Here is a 22601-nt window from a genome sequence, read left to right on the forward strand (position 1 = left end):
GTGTTAATGTAGAAACACAACTTGTTAAAAATACAGGAATTGTCACTGATCATGAAATTGGAGTGAAGTGGTTGAGAGGGAGAATGAGGACTTACAGAAGTGTGATTAGATAGAATATTCCAGGCACAATTTGCTGACCTTGAAAGATTTGATAGCCATCCCATTCAGGTGCCCATGATACATAAAAGCCTAGATTCTGTTTATTATTTATTATCTATGTTTTTTGTTCTCCACTCTTGGCATGAATGGTAAACTGCCCAGTTTTTCACAACTTGTGAGATAATTACAGCCAAGTTATCAGGATTTAATGGCTCTGTTTAATAACTATGCACCAAAAGCATTTTGGCTGTGCATGTAAAAGCATCAGAATCTATGTGCATTAACAGTCACTTCCAATCTTTGCACTACTACTTTTAAATTTAATATATTGGGTTTCAAAAGATGGCAGGTATGGGGTTTGTGCCAGCTGTGAATTACTACAGCCATTATGATGGGTATTTTTTTCTTTCGTGCTTCTTGCAGAAGCTTAGTCAAAGTTAAAAACATCCCAAAAATGCTGTTTCAGGGAAAGTTAAAATCAGATCTGTATTGTTTTAATAACTGAAGAAAATAGTTCAAGGGTACATTTTAGCACTTTTGTTACTAACTTATCCCTTTGGAGAGCTCAGCCGTTTTCAGTGTAAGCTTCAAAACAGGCACTTTTAAACTTTTTTAAAAAGCAACTGTTGCTTTTACATCCCAACCCCGAAGTGGTGTGGACCTGGGGTGTGACTGAAGCTGTCCTGGATGTGTGTCAGTGGGAACTGAGTGTGCATGCTGTGCTTCAGCCCATCTACATCTGTGTCATGTTCCGGAAGGGCTTTTCTGTAACAGTTTTCTTTGCATGATCCTTGGGACCTTGTAGTGTGCAGTTACCCTCCTGGGGAGCCACGGCTGCAGTTACAGTGGCTGAGCCTCAAAAGAAGTTTGAAGCTGTTCAGACCTCATTAATTTTCTACTCCACGGACCTTGTTCATGTTTCCCTTAATCCCAGTGTATTTATCCACAAACTGGAAGGGCTGATCTAATTCCGGATCCTAACCTTCCTCCGTTACACATGTCACCATGGAAACCACAGTTTTGGAGAGAATTCGGATGCATTTTGTGCCAGCTCAGCTCTGACAGTCTCTGAGACTGAGGTCAGAGTTTGTGCCTCATACAGCAGAGAGGCTATCTCAGTGTTACAAGCGCTGGCGATGGAGCACATTTCCCAGTCTGTTTCTTCTGCTCCTAGAGTGACTGTAAGTCCTAAATCCTGGGATTTGGGGTCCTTTCTTTTCCATGGGAAGCAGTTTTGCCAGGTAGCAGCTTTCTACTGAAGGAGCTACAGGAGGGAGCAAACGTGTGAGTGCTGCCTGTCTGTGCCAGTGCTCAGTGTTGGAGCCGTCTGTGCTGGCTGAAGGCAGCTCTGGCTCTGGAAGAGTTCTGTGCCACCTGCACCTCCAGCCTCTGGGAGAGGAGCTGGTTCCAGCAGGAGCTGCCGGGGTGAAATGTCCTGTCCTTGAGGAGGCAGGAGAAGACAGCTCACTTTCCCTGGCACAAACCAGCAATGTTCTGAGCTGGAGGACTGAGTATCTGACATAGAGATCTCCAGGATACACGGGGCTCGGACCCTCCATTCCCTGTCAGAGATACTGATGTCAAAAGTTATTTGCTGTGTGTGACATCTGTAGTTTTTCCTCTTTTGTGAGTGGTGATGGAGATTGTGTTTCCCCAGCACAGACCACTTTCTCATGCAAATGTTTCCAGGAGAGCTGATATCTGCCTGGGAAAGGTGATCTTGGCCCAAAAATCAGGTTACCCTGTTCTCAGAGAACACCAATTGAGATCTCAGCATGGGTGGAACCAGTGTCTGATCCCTATGGGAAGGAGGAGGTGCCTGGAGGGCTTTTGTTGTCCCAGCTCAGGTTAATCCTGTGGGAAGTGTGTGCTCCTGACTGCAGAGTTTCACCTTGGCTTTTCATGCCTGCTGGAAGTACAGCCTCCTTCCCAGGTACTGCCCCAAAATTATTATTATCACTTCTAATGATCAGGTGAGTGCCATGGATCTGACACCTACTCTGTGCAGAGCTTTTCCTCTGAATGGGGCCATTCTGAGCTTTTCCAGAGAAAACCCAAGGCAGGCAAGAAGGGATTTTTGTTTTCTGTGGAAAAATACAGATACCCTTTGCTGATTTCCAGTTTAGGCATTTCAAGGGCTTAACAAGTTCCCAAGGAATTAGGGCTGTTAGTAAACTACTATCTCTACTAGGAGCACCTGTAGCAGACATCCCATGTCACAGAGAGAATAAAAGAAGTGTTCTTGGCTCCATTTTCCAATACTGAGGCATTTTAAAGATCTCTGCCTCATATTTTCTTCTGTGCATAATCAAAATGATGTCAGGATTTTAATACAGAATTCCCCAGAGGATTTCAGGCAGGCCAGGAGTGTTACAAAATGGGATGTTCCCTGCTCAGTTGAGGAATTCTGCAATACTCATAATTCATTTTCAGCTCAGAAAGCAAGAAAGTGTTCATGGAATACTGAAAAGAGGAAGAATAGTTGATTTCTGTTGTAGCTCTGCCATCCCAGTATTACTTACTATTATTACTATTCCAGGACATTTCCTGAGGTGAATTCTGTGCATATATTTCTGACAGAGTTTCCCCTCCAAGCATTTTGCCTTTCCTGATGCAGGATTTCCAGGACATCAGTGGTTGCAGGGGAATTTGCTGGTGGGCACAGTTGCTGAGAGCCATAAATCAGCCATTTTGGAGGGGATCTGTGTTAATGGACAGGAAGGACAGATGACTCAAGTGGTTCTTGAGCAACCTCTGGTTAGTTTTTATATGATTAAGGAGTTTTTAGTGAAGAGGGGTCATTTCTCTTCCATAAAGGGTTACAGATGGATGAGTTATTTTTTTGTAAAGGATACAGAAGTTACAGAGGATTCTTTTTTCTGTGTTGTCTTGATGACAAAAAGTAGAAATAGGACAGAATGACCTCCATGGTTAGATTGTTTTGTGAGCTGTTCCTGTGGGTGCAGACACAGGAAGAGCTGATGGCAAGGGAGGAATAGGGAATATTTTACTGCCAGGGTAGCTCATGTGCACTTGTAAATGGTATATATGATATATATGCACTGCTCTGTACACAGAACTGCTGTGTGCCAAGCTGGGGGAGCAGGGCATGCCTCCCAAAAGGGGCTGCAGAGACAGTCCAGGCAGAGCATGGTCTGACAGACCTCTGCAGAAACCAGAGCTGCTGCCATCTCTGCAGAAATCACCACTTGGAGGAATTCCAGCCTGTGTCCCCTTCTGGATCTTTCCATGGTGGCTCCTGTGCCTGGCATCAGCCCTCAGACTTACCCAAGGCAGGCCAGCAGTTCGTAATGCAGAGTTCCTGACTCCAAGGACAAGATTAACTCATGACTTCCCCCTCCTCCCTCTTTTAATACTATTTGTAATTTTAACTCTGTAATTCTCCTGGTAGACTTTAACTCAGTTTTCCTTGGACCCTCCCAGAACGTTACAGCAACACCCACATTTGGATTTTCTTTTGCTGTTTTTTTTTTTTCCTTGGGTGTTTTTTCAGCTTAAATATTTGCACATTTGAAGCAGATTGATTTTAGCATTTTACCAAAATACTGCCCACAAGTTACATTGATCAGAAGGCCCTTGTAGGTTTTCTATGAGACAGTAGATGACCAAAGTAATTACTGAGCCAAAATGGAAGACTGATAATAGATTGTGTCCTCTTAGATGTGCAGGCAAAGCATTAGAGACGTTATAAGCTCCCAAAATAATGATGTTAACGTATTTTAACGTAGAAATTGTACTTGGAGTTGCTTTCATTTTCAGCTTTTTTTGCTTCACATTTTTCTTTATGTTCAAAAAAAAGAGTTATTTTTCACAGTAAAAATTACATAATGGTCAATTCCTGTAATCACCTGCAAAGAAGTTACATTCATTTTTTTCAAGAGCTTTAAACTGTATTACCCTCTGCACTGTAATTTTTAGTGCATTTCTGAGTTACCTATGGAAGTTTTCCTAGTGCAGTTTCCCTGTTTCAGTGTACTTTCATATTTCATTATCACCCAGAAGCAGGAAATGATAGCTTCTAGCATAGTATACCTAGCTTAAACTCAGACATTCATTTCTGTCCTTAGTTTCAACATTTAACTTCCATCTGTTCTTCTCCCTTTTTTTCTTTCATTTCCCTGTTTCCGTTTTTCCTCATGCTATGACATAAAAGTGGGTGCACTGAAAAGACTGCCCTTTTTGAGGAACAGACCGAAGGAAAAAGACAAAATGAAGGCCTTCTACCGTCGCTCCATGTGTAAGACTTTATGACAGTTCAGCTTCTTCTCAATGGCTACACTGGCTTCCGTTACTAATTTTTCACTAACCTCTCCCTGGACTGCGCTCTATTTTTCCTCCTCTTTTGCAATGTGCGAGTCCTGCTACGGTACAAGGAGCTGGAGCTTTTTCTTTTTTACTTCCCCCCCTCCCTTTTTTTTAAAACAAAAACCAACTTTGGCACTGAATACTTTATGTCTGTGCAGCTGTGCACACACACGTAGCCATACGTCCCATGCACGTGCATATATAATCTATTCAGTGCCTTGTGACTGCATATATTTGTATACATAGCTGTGTATATACACATGGCCCCATGTGTATATGAATTTACAGTGCACTGTGTTAACGGAAATAGTTCTGAATGACACGTTTCATAAGCCTTTTGTTAAGAAGTCACTGTAATTTTTTTTTGTTTGTTTGTTTAAAGCAAGTGTAGGAGATTGTGCAAGGCTCTCTGGTGGTCTATCACTCTGCAAGTGTTCGTCAGTTCTCATTGCCAGAATGCTGCATTGATTTCTTTTGTTTCGTTTTATTTTCTAATGAGGGGTGGACAGTTTTCTCGAGTTTGGGGAAGTAAAGGTGAATATCATCAGATGTGGTATTTTTCAGATCCTCTCTCTGTTGCTCTGTAAACCCCAGTGTGCCTGCAGTAACCTGCACTGTACAAGGATCCCGTGTCAGCACTGGCACTCCGTTGTATGAGCACCTGTGCCCGTTTTGTCCCCGCTCATCCTGTTCTCTCATGGCAAGCAGCTGGCAGAGCCTCTAACAGCACCTGGCGCATGGCGATCCCTGACAAACCTGTTTTGGGCACCTCCCTGGGCTCAGGAGGCTGAGCCCCCTCCCTCCCTCCTGGTTGCATGCGGTACCCGGGGTGTGGTTTGCTCCTGCCGGCTGTGGGCGCTTTAATGCTTAGAAAACTGTCCGACCTTTGCAATGCAGATTAACGACCGGAGCAGGTACATTGTCCACGCTGATCATTTGCTTTCATTTGCATCCCAGCCATGAATGACCTGGTGCAGTCCATGGTCCTGGCAGGAGGACAATGGACAGGTAGTTCTGAGCATCTGGAGGGTCCTGATGATATATCCACGGGTAAAAGGAGGAAGGAATTGGGAGCTATGGCCTTCTCTACTACAGCTATCAACTTTGCCACTGTCAACTCCTCCACAGGCTTCAGATCCAAGCAGTTGCTAAATAATAAAGGTATAGGTAGAAGCTTTTTGCACCGTGATGTAACTATGTAAATAATTGGTTTGGCTTAATGTTTTAAGTTTTTCACTCTTAATACTTAACACTTGAGTGCTAAAATAGTAAACTGGTTTAATAACTGCAGTTGTAAAATATTTCAAGGTTTTTCCTACAGAATGTTTCCTAAGTAAAAATGGACTGCTTTGAAAAATGTTTTCATTCTTACCATTTTACTAATGATAAGTATTTTAATACTCTTTCCACTTTATTTTGTTTTACATCTTCCTTTATGTCTCTGTGTGTAGATACTACATCCTTTGAAGATGTAAGTCCACAAGGTATTAGTGATGATTCTAGTACAGGATCAAGAGTTCATGGTAAGATGTGAGATTTAATTGAATGAATTAAGGATATATGATGTGAATGTTAATGAATTTGTGAAAATACAGTGAATGGCATCATTGCAACCAGCATGCTCTCTCTGAATTTCATATCTCTGGAACATACTGTATCATATCTTCAGATTCTCCTTTCTCTCTTAACTACTACATCGGACAGATGTTCTGTATCTCTGGTAGAAGGTATTTGTGAAGTGCATCTGAACAGGATCAAAACATTTTCCCTTTCAGTGGGAAAATGTTTTAACTTCCGCTTGGAGTTAATAGTAAATAAAGTTAGCATTTCAGTCTTAAAAAATCAAGTCTAAATCTGGCCTGAGTTTCCAATGCATATTGTTCAGTGAACCCCAAATTTGCCATGTGCTGTTGTTTATAAAGTCATTATGTGTTCCTTCAAGCAAAGCTTTGAAGTGAAAAATAGGTTATTAATACAAGTGAAGTCTTAACTATACTATAAACATTTATGATGAGTACAAGCAGCAGACATTTTTGAAGCTACTAACAGTGCATTTCCCTTGTATTGGCTTAGGAGTACAGGACTTTATCTGTGCAGATGCTCTTGCTCCTCCTGTCCGTGGCATTCCAGCCCTGTGCAGGGTTCCCTGTCAGATCTGTTGTAAGTGACCTGAGCACAGCAGCCCCTGCATGCCCCTGTCTGAGCCCTGCTTCCCCACTGAGCACTCGGTTTCAATTCTAAACTACACTCTTTCTCTTTTCCTCTCCTCTGTACCTCGCTATTCCTGTAGTGCCCTTTTCTAAAGTGTCCTCTTGGACTGCCTGGAAATTCCTTCGCTTTCTGATCTGTAAGAAATCACTTTGTTCCCATGGGCACGTTCAGCCTGGGAGGTCGTGCATGATCCTCTGAGCATTCTGTCAGCAGAATGTGAAGGTGCCATGTCCTCTGCTAAAATGTTGTTCATCACGGTGTCTCCTAATTTTCCATTCAGCTTCCAGACCAGCCAGCCTTGATAGTGGCAGGACATCCACTAGCAATAGCAATAACAATGCTTCACTCCATGAAGTCAAAGGTATGCTGGGGGTGAATTCACATCTGTGCTTCATTTCCATTCTTTCCTCTGTAAGATCATGTGTAGAGGTACAAAAACCCCCACAACCAAAACTTGCACTGCACAGCCACGGCGTGTGCTTCCTTGAGTGTTTCACAGCCTTCATTCCCCAGATTAGAAGCACAGGTATTTTATGGTTTCAATAAATATTAAAAGGGTGGTGTTAGTTTTAAAGTTACCAGCTATTTTAAACCAAACCTAACTCGGCTAATGTTACAAAATAAGAATTCCCCCCCAAATTACTTTAAAAGCTTTTTAAGCTGAGAAGTTGCTCCTTTTTTTTTTTTTTTTCTCCAGGCATCCTCCTGCACTGCATTGCTGCTGTGAGCTGTGTGCTGTACAACTGCACAAAATGGCACATGTGATTCATGCTAGAAACATTTATATTTTGAGTTCAGTTGATGATTAACACCCCTGGATCTATCACTATTCTCTAAATTTTATGTATTAAGAACCCTGATATATTTTTATATCTCATGGCTTTTTTGCTGGGGACTGCTGTACAGACTAGACTAGAGCACTGCCAGCTCAAGACTTCATTTAATACTCACGGCTTGCATCTCTTAAATGGTGTCTGTTTGTTTGGAAATTTCAGAGTGAATGCTAGCTGAATATTTCTTATAGTTTATTTTATATCTGTTAGATTGCTCCCTTCTGTAAAAATCCCTTGAGGTTCTCCTCACCCCAGTGTCTATACAGGATTAGGCATTTCCAGCGTAAACAGTTTATCTTGGTTCGAACTCAATTTTATTTCTTAGGAGTGACATGAAGCTGGAAATACTTGATTATCCATCAGTATTTTTAAAGCAATTCATAGTTACTGACAAATAAAATGAACTGGTGTTGTGAAATTTATTTTGCATCTAACACCATGTGCTTCCTTCAGGTCCCAGTTGTAACAAACTAGGAGTAACACCAGGAATTGTTGGAGAAGCAGCATTCCTGAGTTCTTGTTGGACACAATATTTTCTTTCCATGCAATCCTTTGTATTTCCTTTAATATTTAATTACCCTATGCCTCTCAGTGGTGCTGAACAAAAGTGGAGATGTCTCTTTAGCCTCATAATATAATATTATGTAGGTGGAGACCCAGATTATAAGTGAAAGGCAATTTTTATTTTAAAAAATCATGCCATGTTTGAAGAGCTGCAGAAGGTAAGTCAGAGGAGTGCAGTTCTGTGGAGTAAAAGATAACAACTGGACTTTTTTTAGTCTTTTAAATAGAATTAATGTCAAGTGAATCTGGTAACGTTCCAGATTTGAGTGGGTTTATGCAGAGTGTACAGCTTTCTGGTGTATTTCTAACAGAAAACTTACTGCCTTCCCCCCAAAGCAGGTGCAGTGAACAGCCAGAGCAGGCCCCAGAGCCACAGCAGTGGGGAGTTCAGCCTGCTCCACGAGCATGAGGCCTGGTCCAGCAGCAGCAGCAGCCCCATCCAGTACCTGAAGGGCCACACCAGGTCCAGCCCTGTGCTCCAGCACAGGACACCTGAGACGCCGGAGAGTCGTGGCAAACACACCAAAACGGGCTCCCCTGGCAGTGAAGTTGTCACCCTGCAGCAGTTCCTGGAAGAAAGCAACAAGAGTAACTCCAGTGAGGTCAGTTTAAGAGTGTTTAACTACACAGTGTCCCTTCTGTGGGCTCAGAATTAATGCAAGGCACAGTGAGTAGAATTCCTTAAAGATTTCTTGGAGCTGTTGGTCACACCTCCATTGAGAGGTCACTGGCACTGTCTCCTCATGCACTGTCCGGTTCCATCAGCAGGAAATCTGAGGAATTTTGTAGCTTGACCCTCTGTGGTGCCTGGGTTGGGTAGGAAAGTGGACCTGTACTGACAAAGCTGTCCAGTGTGTGGGACACCAGGGCTCGGAGTGGGTTCACTCTTCTTCCAGTCCAGCAGCAGCGGCTGTCACATCTGTCCTGCATCAACAGCAAGGAAGATGTTTGATTTCATTCCCTGAGGAGACTCTTGTCTGCTTTAGTTCCATCTTAACAGTACTGGGAAACAAAAAGTGACCTTGGGGTTTATTGAAATCTGAGAAGAGTAAGAGGAAGGGAATGTTTCTGTAAATCATAGACAGATTCTTAGAAGCCCCAGATCACCTCATCTCTGCTGGTATTGCAAGTTCTGCATCCCTTGTTCTTGAGCAGATCTGCCCAAACCTTGTAGGATATCCTGCTGTAGGATAAAGCCAGCTAGTCCCTGTGACTGGGGCCTGTCAGGAGTGAGGATCCAGGGTTGTCTGGGGCAGGTGAGACAGATCTGAAGAAGATTCTGCACTTTTCAGTTAGATACTTAAAATGGCTCTCACCCATGGAGAAGGATTTTTGGGGTTTAAGCACTAGACAATACTCCTCTGGCAGTATGAAATAAAAAATCCCACCTTAGTCATCAAGCCAGGTCCACTGCTGTTCACAAATCCCAGAATCCTTTCCATAGCCTCACAGACCCATTCTGGATAGAAGGATATTCAAGGGGTTTCTTTCCAGTCTTCTGCCAGAGCATTTCCCTCATGACTTTAGTTTAATTCTTCCCAATTGTCTCTGGTACCATTTTGAAAACAACTGCAGTCTTTCTTCACTGAGTCTTAATATTACTCACCGAAACTGTTTTTTTGGAAACTGTACAGAAAACTCCTAAGTATGCACCATAAATGTTTAATACTGCTTTGAGGGCTGAGAAATTAAACCAAATCTTCATAGAATTGTTCTTCATCTATGTCCACCAGAATTGCTTAAGAAAAGGCAAAAATTGCAACTTAGAAACTTCTGTTTTCTGATTTTACAGCTGAAATCTGCAAGCGAAGAGAACCTTTTAGATGAAGTGATGAGAAGCTTGTCTGAGTCTGCGGAGCTGGCAGGGAGGGAGAAGCTCCGGAAGCAGCCGGCGGCCGGCTGTGGGATCGTGAGATCCCTGAGTGTCAGAAACACAGTTGATTTCTCAGATGGACGATCCCTTAAACCAGAGCAGCTGGTAAGGCCCAGCCTCCGGAAGACTGAAGATCTCTACTTCAGTAGCTCTCCAATCAAATTCACCCCCGGTGCCCAGGGGAAGGCCCGGTCCGTGAAAGAAAAGATCCAAGCGACTGTGACCCAGCGACAATCCAGGGACTGCAACCCCTACGCCACCTTACCTCGTGCCAGCAGCGTGATTTCCACGGCAGAAGGAACCACCCGAAGGACAAGCATCCATGATTTTTTATCTAAGGACAGTAGGCCGCCCGTGTCCGTGGATGCAGCCCCTGCCCCGGCTGACAGGAGCGCTCCGCCCACCTCCAGTGAGTACTCGGCACTGCGGGTGTCCTCTCCTTGTGTTCACGGTGTGCCCGGCATGGGGGAGCGTGGCCCGCAGGGTGAGGCGGCTGCCTTGCTCACACCACGTCATTTAGGAGGGAACTCGGAGCTTCCCAAGCCTTCCAGGACGGAGAGGTCAGGTTGTCGCGAGAGGACTTTGCCGAGCCCGGGCGTGTTCTGGGATAAAGCCAGCGGATCTGGGAATGGCAGCGCAGGCTCCTTCGCTGCGCCCCAGCCGTTTTTATCCCTCAACACCGCCTTAGTCAGCAATATCAGTGGATTACCCCCAAGGTCCACCTCCAAAGCAGCTGATCAGGCAAACGTCTCGGCATTTAGGTCAGTGCTGAGGAGCCAGGAAGAGCCTTGTGCTGCTCCAAAGGCTCAGGGTGACCCGCGGGCAGCTCTGACCAGGGACCCTGTCCCTGTCCCCAGCGCTGGCGACGCCCAGTCCCCACTGCTGGTCTCGGAAGATAACCAGACCCTGTGGTATGAGTATGGCTGTGTATGAAAGAAAGTTCTTTGATTAAACATACATGTCTAACGTGCCATAGAGGTGTTCTCCACGTGTCCACTGGATGACAGAGAAAACTTCCCTCCAGTGAAGGAGTCATTCCTGGTTTATCCACAGGGTGGTTGTTCCCTGCAAACGGCAGCTGTGGACTGTGGCATGTTTGAATGTGGAATTGTAACCCCACCAAAGTCTGCATGAAACATTAATTGCACTGTGTATATTTTGCATGCTTTATAATACAAGCTCTATTTTTATTTGTCACGCATTGCAAATACTTTGGTGTTTTCCTGTTGGTTACTGCTGCATGTTAAAGCAAGCGCATGCCCAGAACGGCGCAGGGAACAGCATTCCTGTGACAAGGACGGCCCTGGCAGTGGTGCTTCAGCTCTCAGGGCTAGCAGTAATAACACTGATCATCTGCTTGGAGGGAGAAAACTTATTTTTTTCCTCTTCTTTCAAAAATGAGGTACTGATGGAAAGAAGCATTTGGAGAGATCTCAGTGCCTTCTTGCCCTTTTCATTTATGCCGTGTCATGGCATAAATGCACGAGGAACAAGTGCCCAATAATCCAAGTAATTCAGTGCCTCTGGTCTGTACAGTAAATGTTAATTACTGTCCATACTGGGTAATAAACACACAGACCATTCATAATCCTAAACAGAAATGATAATTCTCACAAAGAGGTGATAAATAGTGACATGATACACAGCACTTGTCATGAAAAAATGACCTTTTCCACCTTTTCCCTTTGGTCTGCTTTGTCTTTCCAGTCGTGAGTGCAACTGTGGTGAAGTGTTCGGTTTTATCAGGGGTCAAATAACAGGCTCCTTGTGATGTATAGGAATAAAAAGCTGTCTGGTGTATGGAGCATGGTGGAAATTCATTTTTTCTTGTCAATGAAAGTACCACTGATATAATAGAAAACAAATGGTGTAACAAAATAACAGAAAAAGTTAAATTAACACAGTTAAATAAATGAAAAAGTTGCTTGCGAGGTTATGGGAGGATATGAATACCTCAGCAAATAACTCCTTAAGTTCCAGATGAACAGCTAAGGAGAAATGTTGAAAAGTAATTACTTAACGTGCCACTGTTTCTGCACGTGCTTGAAATTTCTCAGTGGTAAATTTAAACAGGTTAAAATTGTATCAGATTTATGCTATAATTACACAAGGCTTTAGACAGGAGCACTTCTTTGCAAGAGGACATTGGTGATGCCAGTTGTGGGAGCTAAAATACATTATAAAAAATTTAAAGGACCCTATAGCTAGAGGGAGAATAATAAAAATTGCAAACAACAAATATCACATTCTATTTTGTATAATTGCATTTATTCTGCCAGCAGTTCTGTGGCAGTCACAGAACCACTGTGTGGGCTGAACTTTTAATTCCTTAGTGCTTAATTAGAGAGGTGCAGTGAATCCATAGCTCCCCAAGGAAGAGCAGCAGATATCCCATGTGGCAGTCTGGAAGGGCTCTGTTGTATATGGGATGGGAAGCCCTGCATTCCAGGAGCAAGGGGAGGATACTGAATGTCTGTGGAGAACGAAATGGCTGTTTCAGAATGTGTCACAGGCCTGCCCCAGGTCTGGAGCACTCGTTATTGGGCTGATAAATCTCTCACTTCTCCCAGTGCTTGGCACAGTGAGCGGTCAGTTATCGCTGTGTTCCCTCAGGAACTGTCTCAGCAGCAAAAGAATGAGAAGTCTGAGATATATAATCTTAATTTCACACACATGTACTCCCACAGAGCAAGACCAGTGTTCTGGTCTTGGGTCATGCCATTTGACTTCATTCCAGTTCATCTGTACTTGTGTTGGAGGTGAAGAGCACCGGCATCCCAGGCAACGTGTGCACAAGGCATTTTGCAAGTTATTTAATGAATTACAATCCCAGCTCTGAGGGCCCTTAATACAAACTCATCCTTTGCTGCCAGGGTCTGGCTTTCCTTACCTGTGCCCTGCAGAGACACTGGTCAGAACAAGGTGTGTAGCTGCTTTAGATCAACTCTGGCTGCAGAAGTCTTGGGTGTGCTGTTGCCTCCTCCTCTTGCTTAGGTCCTTAGACCAGTAACACCTACAAAAACTTCCAGTGTTGTCCCCAGCTTCCCTCTTAAACCCCAAGGGCTCCAGAATAGCCAAGCATGAGTGTCCTGGAGCACTAGTGTCTCCAATCTGCTGGAGCTGGAGACTAACCTTGTCCAGCTCAAGCCACTCTGCACTGGTTTATAGATTTGCAATGAATTGCATTTCTGTTCTGAGGAGGATAACTTGTTTTGCTCCACTGAGTTCAGAAGCAGCAGAAGTGTTCTGCAAGAGAGTGTTTAATGGCTCTGAATAATGACTTACCAACATTTGTTTATTACATATGAAAGAAAGAAAATGCTGTCGTGGACAGAAGGATTTTTTTTTCTCCACTCTTTGGTCTTTAGCAAGAAGTTTGTGGATGTCTATCTATGTTCAAACAGTGGAAGGTTCCATGGAATTCTTTCCATTCCCAATCCCTGCTGCTCCTCAGCCATGTGCATGGCAGGCTGTGAAACACATGGAGCCCCTGCTCATTCCTTGGTTCCTGCTGCCTTGGACAGCGCTAACTTAGGACTTTGCATGATACTGATAAACACTAAATATGTCGCTGCTGCCCGGAAAGGTTTTGTTGTTCAGGCTCAGTCATTTGCTCACAGTTGATGTTTGCCTGGCTCAGGGTTTGCTTGATGCTTTGCTGTCGGTGACTGGTGAATTCAGATGCTGCATTTTGCATGTTCAAGCTGTTGCATGCAAAGACAATTTTGTGGAACTGAATGTGAACGTCACTCTCGTTGTGCAGAGGTCAAAATGCAATGAAGGAAGTTCTCTGCTAAGGTCAGTCAGCTGTGATTGCACCTCATTGCTTTTTCTTTCCATTCATGCAGAAAGGTAGGGGTGGGGTGTAGGTGACATATCTGACTGTGGCTTTAGGAATTACACCTGGCTATTGTAAATGCCATTCTAATGTAAATGTAATGACATTCATCGGAGATGAATGTCAGTGAGTGTAGCCGAGCAGGCACTTGCAGTGAGTTTCTTCTGTCCCTCTCCTGTCCTTTTCTCTTAAAAACAGCCAAAGTGTTTATGTATCCTTTTGCTCCCCTAATGAGTATTATGTGTTTTAATGCATGAAGGATTTTTTTCATGTCCTGATAAACACAATGAATAACCTGAAATGCTTTTCTCTGCAGATGTGGAAGCTATCCCAGAAAGCAGAAATTCAAAAAGCAGGTCTAGGGAGCAACAAAGCTCCTAATTCTATTACCCACTACCTGAGCTGTGGGCCAAGTGGTGAGTTTCCTGCCCAACCTGTAAATGAGATGAATTTCATTTACAACAAACTAACCGCATCCCATCTCAGCCCCAGAGCACATTGCATTAACCAGATGTAAATCCTGCTTGCTTACCTGGCTTCTCTCACACTCAGTCGTTAGGCCAGGGACAGTGGCTCTGCAGAGCTTCTTCCAGGGGCAGGGAACCTCATCCCACCTTTTGCCTGTAAAAATGATTTTTTTTTTTTTTAAATCTCCTGAAGAAGAAAGTACAAAGAAATCCCCATTAAGAAATACCACCGAAGTCAGGTTTTAGATAGGGATAGGTAAATTTGAAAGAACACGTGAACAAAACTCAGAGTATTCACTACCCCATGGAATCTGCCTTTTTACATAGCTTGGTTTTGGTGTTCTGTCCTCTTCTCAACTTCCCTGAGCCCCTTTGCTGCATGCTGTTAGTGCTGTTAGTGACTGAACTCTGTGTGTTGTGCCTCTACACCTGAAGCTTTTTCTTACGTTCTTTTCTCTTTCTGCCTTTTGACTGAACACAGAGAGAAAAGTGTCCTTCAGTATCTCAGTGTGAAGCCTTTATATCTGAAGTAACAAGACAGCGGCTGTAGGAATCATTAATAAAAATTAAGGGAATTTTTTACATTCTTCGTGACTAGAGCAGGCAAGAAATAAAAACCTACCTACCTTCCTTCCTTCCTTCCTTGAATCAAGGAGCTCTACTGGAGTCTACTGCCGAAAATGTGTAGATGGTCTTAGGAATTATTGCACATTGCACTGTTAAGATCTACTGAATAAAGGACAGTTCTCATCTCCCTAAGGACCAAGGATTTTAAGGTCTCAAGAATTACTCCAGGGGAAAACAAAACAAAACAAAACTTCTTTCATCTTCTGTTTTTGCAATTAGCCACTGATTTGCTTAAGCTTCTGCTCATAATTAGCCAAAAACCCCCAAAACTAGCAGTTTCTATTTACGTCTGTAAATCTAAAGGAAATGCTGTAGAGTTTTGTTGAAATGGACTGTATATACAGATACAAAAACCTCACAGCTACTGGCACTTCACTGCCTTATTTGGTTAGCATAATCTGCATGAAATTGCTCTTAAGAAAGTTTATGCTGATTTTTGTTGCATACTGCAAGAGAAATTTTTGTTTACATCCATGGAAAAGCTCAGTAACTAACAGAAGTGGGAGTCATGGGATAATGGTATTATAGAGACACTGTTTGTCCTTCGTGTTTTTCACATTCCCGAGTTACTCTGCATATGTATGTTCAAATGTTTCTGACAGGAAATTGTCGGGTATGGTTTTTCTATAACTTTTATTTTAATATAAGTCTGTTTTCCACAAATGCTATTTCCAGAATAAGACTGTCTTATGATGTTTATGTAATGACTAATTTTTTTTTTTTTTTTTTTTTTTTTTACTGTTTGTCTTTTGACATGAGCCGATTGTGGCTTAGGAGGTTTCTTGATGGCAAAAAGAAATGTAAATAATATCATATGCATTTTACAATCAGTTGCCTCTAAGGATATCTTTTACTAGATACATTTTATTCATTATTGATTTATATTAAAGTCAACAAATGTTATTGGTACATTTGGTGGTTGCATGTATTTGTCTGGAAAGATTTGCAGCAAGCTCAGAGGAAGTGGACAGAAACTGAGACCCAAAACGAGTTGTTCTATTTTATTAAAGCCTGCAAGCACATTCCTGTTCCTCGTGTAAAGGGTTGAGTTCCCTGTGTCACCTCCAAGTGTCCAACGGGCAGGTGCATAATTTCACCTGCAGCTTCCTCAGGTGAGCCCCACTGCTGAAGGCAGTTCAGCAGATACAAAAGCTTGAAATCTTGTCAAAAAGGGGGGAAAAGAGGCGTATACAATAAGCTTTAGAAGGGGAAATTTTGTTTTCTTTAAAATTAGTTTCTTCTGAAATTTTTTGGGATAAAATGGGCTAAAAGATTGTAAGGGCATAGCAGGTATGACAGACAATGCAAATGCCATAAAGATTAGGAAAATCTCTCTTAACTCTGACAGCATGTTCAGGTTCATTTCAGGGCCTGTGCCTGGGTTCTCCTCACTCTCTGCTGACAGAGGACTGATGCAGCTCAGACTCCCTAACCAGAACCATTTGTCATGTTACTGTTACAGAAAAATGCATGGCTTGAACCAAGGGATTGAAACTGCAGTGCCAAATGCTGCCCATGCTGCCAGGATGCAAGCGTGTGGCTGTGTCTGGGGACACTCTCACTGTCAGTGTCACAACTCTGGCATGCACTCTCCTGTGTGGAGCACTGCTGGGCATATGGGACTGCCCTCAGCACACCTGGATGTGTCCTTTCCATCACACAGGGATCCCCTCCCATTCCCCTGACCAGCTCAGCTCTTCCTAAGCTGTGGCTTTGCTTTGCAAAGAAGTTCCATGGCACTTGAGCAGTCATGTGGCTCTCTCTGCTATGCTGATTTCCCTCTTCTTCCTTTCTTAATCTTCCCAGTCTGTGCCCTTAAAGGCAAATAAAAAAGCAAATTTTACTTGGGAGCAGCTTCAGAGTTCCTGGTACTGCCAGTGCCAGGGACACACATGGCAGCTGTGGGCTGTGTGCACAGGAGCACACGCACCCCCTTTGTATCCCAGGAGTCCCAAACCCTGCACTGCCAGTTCTAGGTTACAAAGGAGGTTCTCGTGCCATACAATGTGTGTGTTTTATTTATTTTTCTGGTAGTCTCTGAGGATTTAGGAACATTCCCAACATCTATGATTATTACTCTTTCTAAATTTTGTCCAGGACATGATGCAGCCTAACAATGTGTGATTTTTAGGGGTAGCTGATGATGTATATGTAAATAATGCTTTGATATTAATAAAACTGCCTTAAAGGAATGTACCGAGGTGTGAAACAACTTAAAAAGCTCTTATTTAAAACTGTAATTTCCTTTACATATTAATTTTTTAATGTTTGCCATTGTATACATGTATTAATGATGTTATTAAAATGCCAAACCAAATAATTTTTATTCTTACTTTGTGTGTGTATATTTATACACACTTTATCTGGAAACTGATGTTACTGGAAGGGTATTGGTGTCGTGGTGATGTGTGCAGTGAGTATTTCTTCTGGAAGGAAACTGATAAAACTGTAGCAGAATTTTTCTGGACCATGTGTAGTTTGTTCTGTGTGATTTGTGTAGAGCCTGGGTAGCTTTTAACTGTACATTGTTTTGATACTATTATTAAAAAAAAAACTGATTTCATAAGTAAATACAAAAGGAAATCATTCTAGATTTGCCAAGTGCAGTATTTGAAGCCTGGTAGTTATTTATGCTGAGATAAATCTCAGGATCCCTTCTGAGGATGAAGTTAGTCACACTTTAGGCAGTGCAGATCCCAGGATTGCGCATGTCCTTCCATTTGTCACATTTAAAACGTTCTAGATTTAAAAGCCTTGGCAAGACAAATCTAATACTCTTTTTTTGAAGTGATAAGGGATTTTGGGGTACCACAAAGAAAAACTTTAAGGGGGAGGGAAAGTGAATGGCAGAGAGAGCAAGGTAAACATTACTTTTAAAGACACAGTCTGATGTTTCAGTGTGGAGCTAATTTAGTGGTGCATTTGTCAATCCACAGCTCATTCATCAGCCCGGTATTCCTGAATACCAGATGTTCGTTTTAGCCTATAAAATCACCTGTATCTGGATATCTCTCTAGTGTCTTCCTACAGCTGCAGCATTTTTTGTTCTCTGGCCATGACTCTCAGCATAGATGGGGTTGGTTTGTGTCTGTTAGAGGTGGAGAACTGAAACTGCTGGATGGCGAAGGGTTCTGCCACTAAGAGCTCTGGGAACAGATGCCAGATCCTTCCAGATGAAGGAAAATGTTGTAAGGCTTTGAGTGAAGGAACTTGCCTTACTGTAGATGATGGTTTTTCATACTCAGTTAATAGTAATTGTTTATTCATCCCAGCCTGTGCTGGTGCTCTTGCCCTGGAGGCATTGTTTGTACTGCTATTTTCCTTGAGCTGCATCCAAAAGCCTTTACCCCCATCAGCTTCAGATTCCGTCCCTCACTCATTTGCAGGGCATTTGCTTCCCTGGCTTTGGGTTTTGGGGGGAGCTCGTTGCCATGGGATGTTTACTGGACTTGAGGGAGTTTCTGCAGCTTCTGTCTTCAGCACACTATGATTGAAAAATGACAATCAAATGCATTGCCTGTAGTCGTCTAGGTGAGGGTTTTTTCAGGTAAAAAAGAATGAAAAGAAAGCAATGTGTAGTCGGGCATCAGTGGGTGCAGGGACAGTCACTCTGTCCTGAGGGTATTGACAGGTGTTCTAAAACTTGGAATATGTTTTTTCCCAGTGATGTCAAGTTTAAACCTTCAAGGCCAGTCCCATGCCTGGGAAATTCTACTTCTATCCATTTACTGATAAAGACTGTAATGGTATTTAAATAATGCCTTTTCTACTTACTAGCTATTCAGTGGTAGATTGCAAAATACCTTTCTAAGAACATTGTTAAACTTCTGATATCTGAAAGGCAGTATTTTTTCTCACCAGATTATACAATACACACATAATTGAAACAAATTAAAAAGGAGTAAGCCATTTTTTGCCAGTTTTTATTTGTAAAGAGATTTTTTCACCAGTTTTGCTCAACAAAATCTATGAGTAGTAGTAGAAAAATGAACTTCCTCTACCTGATGTCTTCATCGAAGTGTACGATGACGGGATCACGGCCTGTTGATCTCACAAACTTCAGGAAGTCGTCGGGGCTTAAGCCCATGGTTGCAGAATTGTCTTTGGATGAAAATACACCTTTTTGTGGCTCCCTTCAAGCAAGGCAGCATCCAGCAGCAGCTTCACGTCTCCCTGGTCACAGAAGAGGGCGAGCGGCATGGCACAGCCCTGGCCCACTTTGAGCTTTTCCAGCATTTTCATCAGTGAATCTTAGCTTTCCACTCCGAACACGCAGTTTTTTACCAGGTTCGTTTCAATTGACCTGCCTGTTATGCAGGATGGTCACCAGGCAGAATCCTTTCTTCTTTTTGTCTTTAAGAAACTGGTTTTTACTGTCACCTCCTTTCATATGTTGGACATGCAGATCATTTCTTTTAACAGTGAACACCTGGAAAACAGCACCAGTGCTGTGTCAGACTCTATCCCATTAGACTCCCAGCCGTCTGCTGACAGTATCTTTTGTTAAATATTTAGAAAATACTGAATGTTGTACTCAGCCTAAAAGCTGTACCCTTTTATGAAGGAATTTTAACAGAACACGAATAAAATGTGTGCTCTGGCACACTTTCAGAATCATTTCTGTCTCGTGTGTGCAGCAATGTTTCGCTTTAAAGGCAGCGCTGGGAGCGCCCCCGTTTGCGACTCCACACACTGCACGTGGCTTGTAACTGGCAGCGGGTAAAAGTTTGGAAAGCATCTTGGATGCCGCCGACTTCGCAAAGAAGTGGGTGAGCCGCTTCTCAGACCGCAGCGGGGAAAGAGGGTGGATCTGGAGGCAGAGTCAAAGCGACCAAAAACCGCCCCCAAACGTTCTGCCAGGCCCGCGAGAATTTCCACACTGATCCTTCTGCGAACACCCCACGAGCAGGAGCTCATCCCGCCCTGATCCCGCTGTGCCCCGCTGGCAAGGCAGGGCTTTATTCCAGGTTTTCAGGAGGCTGCCGTAGCTGGGGCTGCTCGGCGGTGCCGGTGGCGATGCCCGAGTCCCGCAGCTCCGCCGCCGTTGCGTCCCGTCCCTGCCGCCGGGCAGCATCCTGCGACAAAGAACGGGTAAATCCATTAAACTCCCACTCATTTCTGCTAAGAATCAACTCCCCGCGTTCAAACCGTGGATATAAAATGTCTCCATTCCACCTCAGCCTCCCCTCCCACACAGTTCAATACGTTTCATGCTCCTTAAAGCAATTTCTTTCTCAAACAGCCACATTAACGGATTGCTTCGACACACATTCCGTGTGAACTATATTTTGTTCAAATGTTGGTTTCAAACACGTATTTGTCTCCATTTAACCTATTAATTTTTTTGTACATGCCCTTATTCTAATTCCGGGTTCTGGCGTGCTCCTTATTTACGGTTTTGCTGAAAATGCTGCTAGATAAGAAAGTTACGAAAAATTCAAAACTAAAAAGAAAATCAAAATACCTGATACACCCTAAAAACAAAAACTGCATTATTTGTATTTTTTTAAAGGCAACCAATAATAATCAGGAATTTTAACTAAGGAACAAAGCCAAACATTAATGGCCACACAATTGGAAAATATTTCTACAACCCAAACCATCACCCTGACCTATGACATCAGTAATTATTTGTTTTCAGTTTGCCCTTCAGAAAAACGGGCAATCCGTAACAAGCTTTAAATTAAAACAGTATGACTCTGTGGTTAAGAGACATGTGGATAAAATATGATCCCACACATTCCCAGAGCCTTAGAGCAGTGCACAGGAAGATTTCCAGGCAGCATCCAGTGCAAGATCAACTCAAAAAGCAGATTTGCAGTAAACTCTGATGGCTGCTTTGCATGCTAAATCTATCTTTCCAATAAAACGTTTTCCAGGTCAGTCCCAGGCAGTCCCAAGATGTGTTGCCCTCACAGTGTCCGTGTGCCAACCCTTCCTTCCCAACGTGTCTTCCTGTGCTAGAACACTGACTGCCTTTAATGTGCTTTGCACAACTTCTGGTATTTAATATTTTTTTTTTACTGTGATCTATTTTTGAGATTCTTTTTCCCATTTTACCCGTGGAGAAACGCTCAAGGGCCCCGTGCATTTCAAGGTGTCAGCACCCCGCATTTGAAATGCAGAATGCTTTTTTTTTTTTTTAACATTCAGCATCATAAATGAGCAAATACTTGTAGGAAAGATACTGAGGGCAGCAAAACAGGTAGTTATGGGTCTTGCAAACATGTGGGAAACCATGTATGTGAACTACCACGGGTCCCACATCATGGACAAAGAGCAGGAAATACGCAGCTCAAATATATGTAATGGAAATTATGACCATTACTCATCACACACAATTTGCGGTGCCTGGACAGGGATCACCAAAGCATCAGCGCTGTCCCAGGCAGACTCTCGGGATTATCTCCGGGTTTTACAACTGGCATTAACCAGGTAACATTGAGGAGTTTTATTTTTCCTCCTGGATTTTTGTTTTCTCCATTAAGTGGCGCTATTTTAGAGACGCCTGAGAGGAATTGTCTTTACAAACAAACAGTGGGTCTGCTGCTAGACAAAACTAGCACAGAGAAATAAAAGAAACAATGGGAAGGATTCCACTGATTGATGAATGGAAGATAAGATACTTGCCTTTACAAGCAAACTGTATGTTTGCTGATAAATTAAATTAGAATATTAAAAGATGAAAGAAACAATGGGGGAAACCCATAAATTCCATAAGAATTAAAAATTAAAAGAAGGGGTTATACATTAAAGGGGAATTTTAGGTATTAGGCACTCCGGGAGGTCTGTAACTCTCAAGTACCTCAGCCAGTGGGGAAAGAACGAGGGAAATGCGGGAGGGGAATTAGGATAAATGGGAGGTTGCATCCTCCAAAATTTGAGAGACCCCAGGGGAAATGCCCCATGGCCTCTCCCTTTATTCCAATAAAGTAAAAGGACTCCCCTGTCTCCTTTTTGGACATAAACCTCTGGCGTTTGTGGATTAATTTTCCTAACATGCCAAATTAGAGAGGACTTAAAAATCAGGCACGTTAAAGCTTTATGTTGGACGTGGGTGGAAGTTTTTGCAAAGTAGCAGCTGCTGTCTCCTGGCAGGAAGAAGTAAAACAAATTTAAGTGTGTAGATAGATAAAGAGATGTTTTAAAAAGTAAGTTTCAAAACCCCTAGAATGGGCAACAACTCAGACAATCTGTCCTTTGTCCCCCTTCCCCTGAGGGGATTTCCCATCTCCCGTGAGGGGATCCATGTCCCCCTTCCCCTGAGGGGATTTCCCGGTGAGGGGATCCATGTCCCCTTCCCCTGAGGGGATTTCCCGGTGAGGGGATCCATGTCCCCTTCCCCTGACGGGATTTCCCGCCCCCGTGAGGGGATCCATGTCCCCTTCCCCTGAGGGGATTTCCCGCTGAGGGGATCCATGTCCCCTTCCCCTGAGGGGATTTCCCGGTGGGGGGATCCATGTCCCCTTCCCCTGAGGGGATTTCCCGGTGAGGGGATCCATGTCCCCTTCCCCTGAGGGGATTTCCCGGTGAGGGGATCCATGTCCCCTTCCCGTGAGGGGATTTCCCGGTGAGGGGATCCATGTCCCCTTCCCGTGAGGGGATTTCCCGGTGAGGGGATCCATGTCCCCTTTCCCTGAGGGGATTTCCCGGTGAGGGGATCCATGTCCCCTTTCCCTGAGGGGATTTCCCATCTCCCGTGAGGGGATCCATGTCCCCTTCCCCTGAGGGGATTTCCCGGTGAGGGGATCCATGTCCCCTTC

At 43.4% G+C, this 22601-nt stretch overlaps 2 protein-coding genes across 14 annotated transcripts in view; one reads left to right on the plus strand and one right to left on the minus strand.

Moving 5' to 3' along the window:
* The window catches only part of CCDC88A (coiled-coil domain containing 88A), a 65558-nt gene extending 48253 nt beyond the window's left edge, over positions 1–17305 (plus strand). For 2 of the 13 annotated variants that reach the window (XM_066316605.1, XM_066316604.1), the window contains exons 26-33: positions 4274–4357; positions 5383–5586; positions 5877–5948; positions 6917–6997; positions 8370–8635; positions 9826–10315; positions 14061–14160; positions 14693–17305. In XM_066316605.1, the coding sequence (XP_066172702.1) occupies positions 4274–4357; positions 5383–5586; positions 5877–5948; positions 6917–6997; positions 8370–8635; positions 9826–10315; positions 14061–14125 (1262 nt within the window). In that variant the 3' untranslated portion in view covers positions 14126–14160; positions 14693–17305. Of the gene's footprint in view, positions 1–4273; positions 4358–5382; positions 5587–5876; positions 5949–6498; positions 6586–6715; positions 6998–8369; positions 8636–9825; positions 11707–14060; positions 14161–14692 lie in introns of those variants that run through there. The other 11 variants (XM_066316598.1, XM_066316596.1, XM_066316600.1 and 8 more) reach the window with 8 other exon arrangements.
* Positions 17306–18751: 1446 nt separating this feature from the next.
* On the minus strand, positions 18752–19291 carry LOC136358588 (prolyl-tRNA synthetase associated domain-containing protein 1-like; the record flags this gene model as incomplete). Its single annotated transcript, XM_066314463.1, is given in 3 exon segments — positions 18752–18942; positions 18945–19072; positions 19074–19291. Coding segments are annotated over 3 exon segments (453 nt in total), but the record flags the coding sequence as incomplete, so codon positions are not given.
* Positions 19292–22601: the final 3310 nt, after the last annotated feature.

Source organism: Sylvia atricapilla, chromosome 3, assembly GCF_009819655.1.
Source record: "Sylvia atricapilla isolate bSylAtr1 chromosome 3, bSylAtr1.pri, whole genome shotgun sequence".
NCBI classification, from domain to species: Eukaryota; Metazoa; Chordata; class Aves; order Passeriformes; family Sylviidae; genus Sylvia; species Sylvia atricapilla.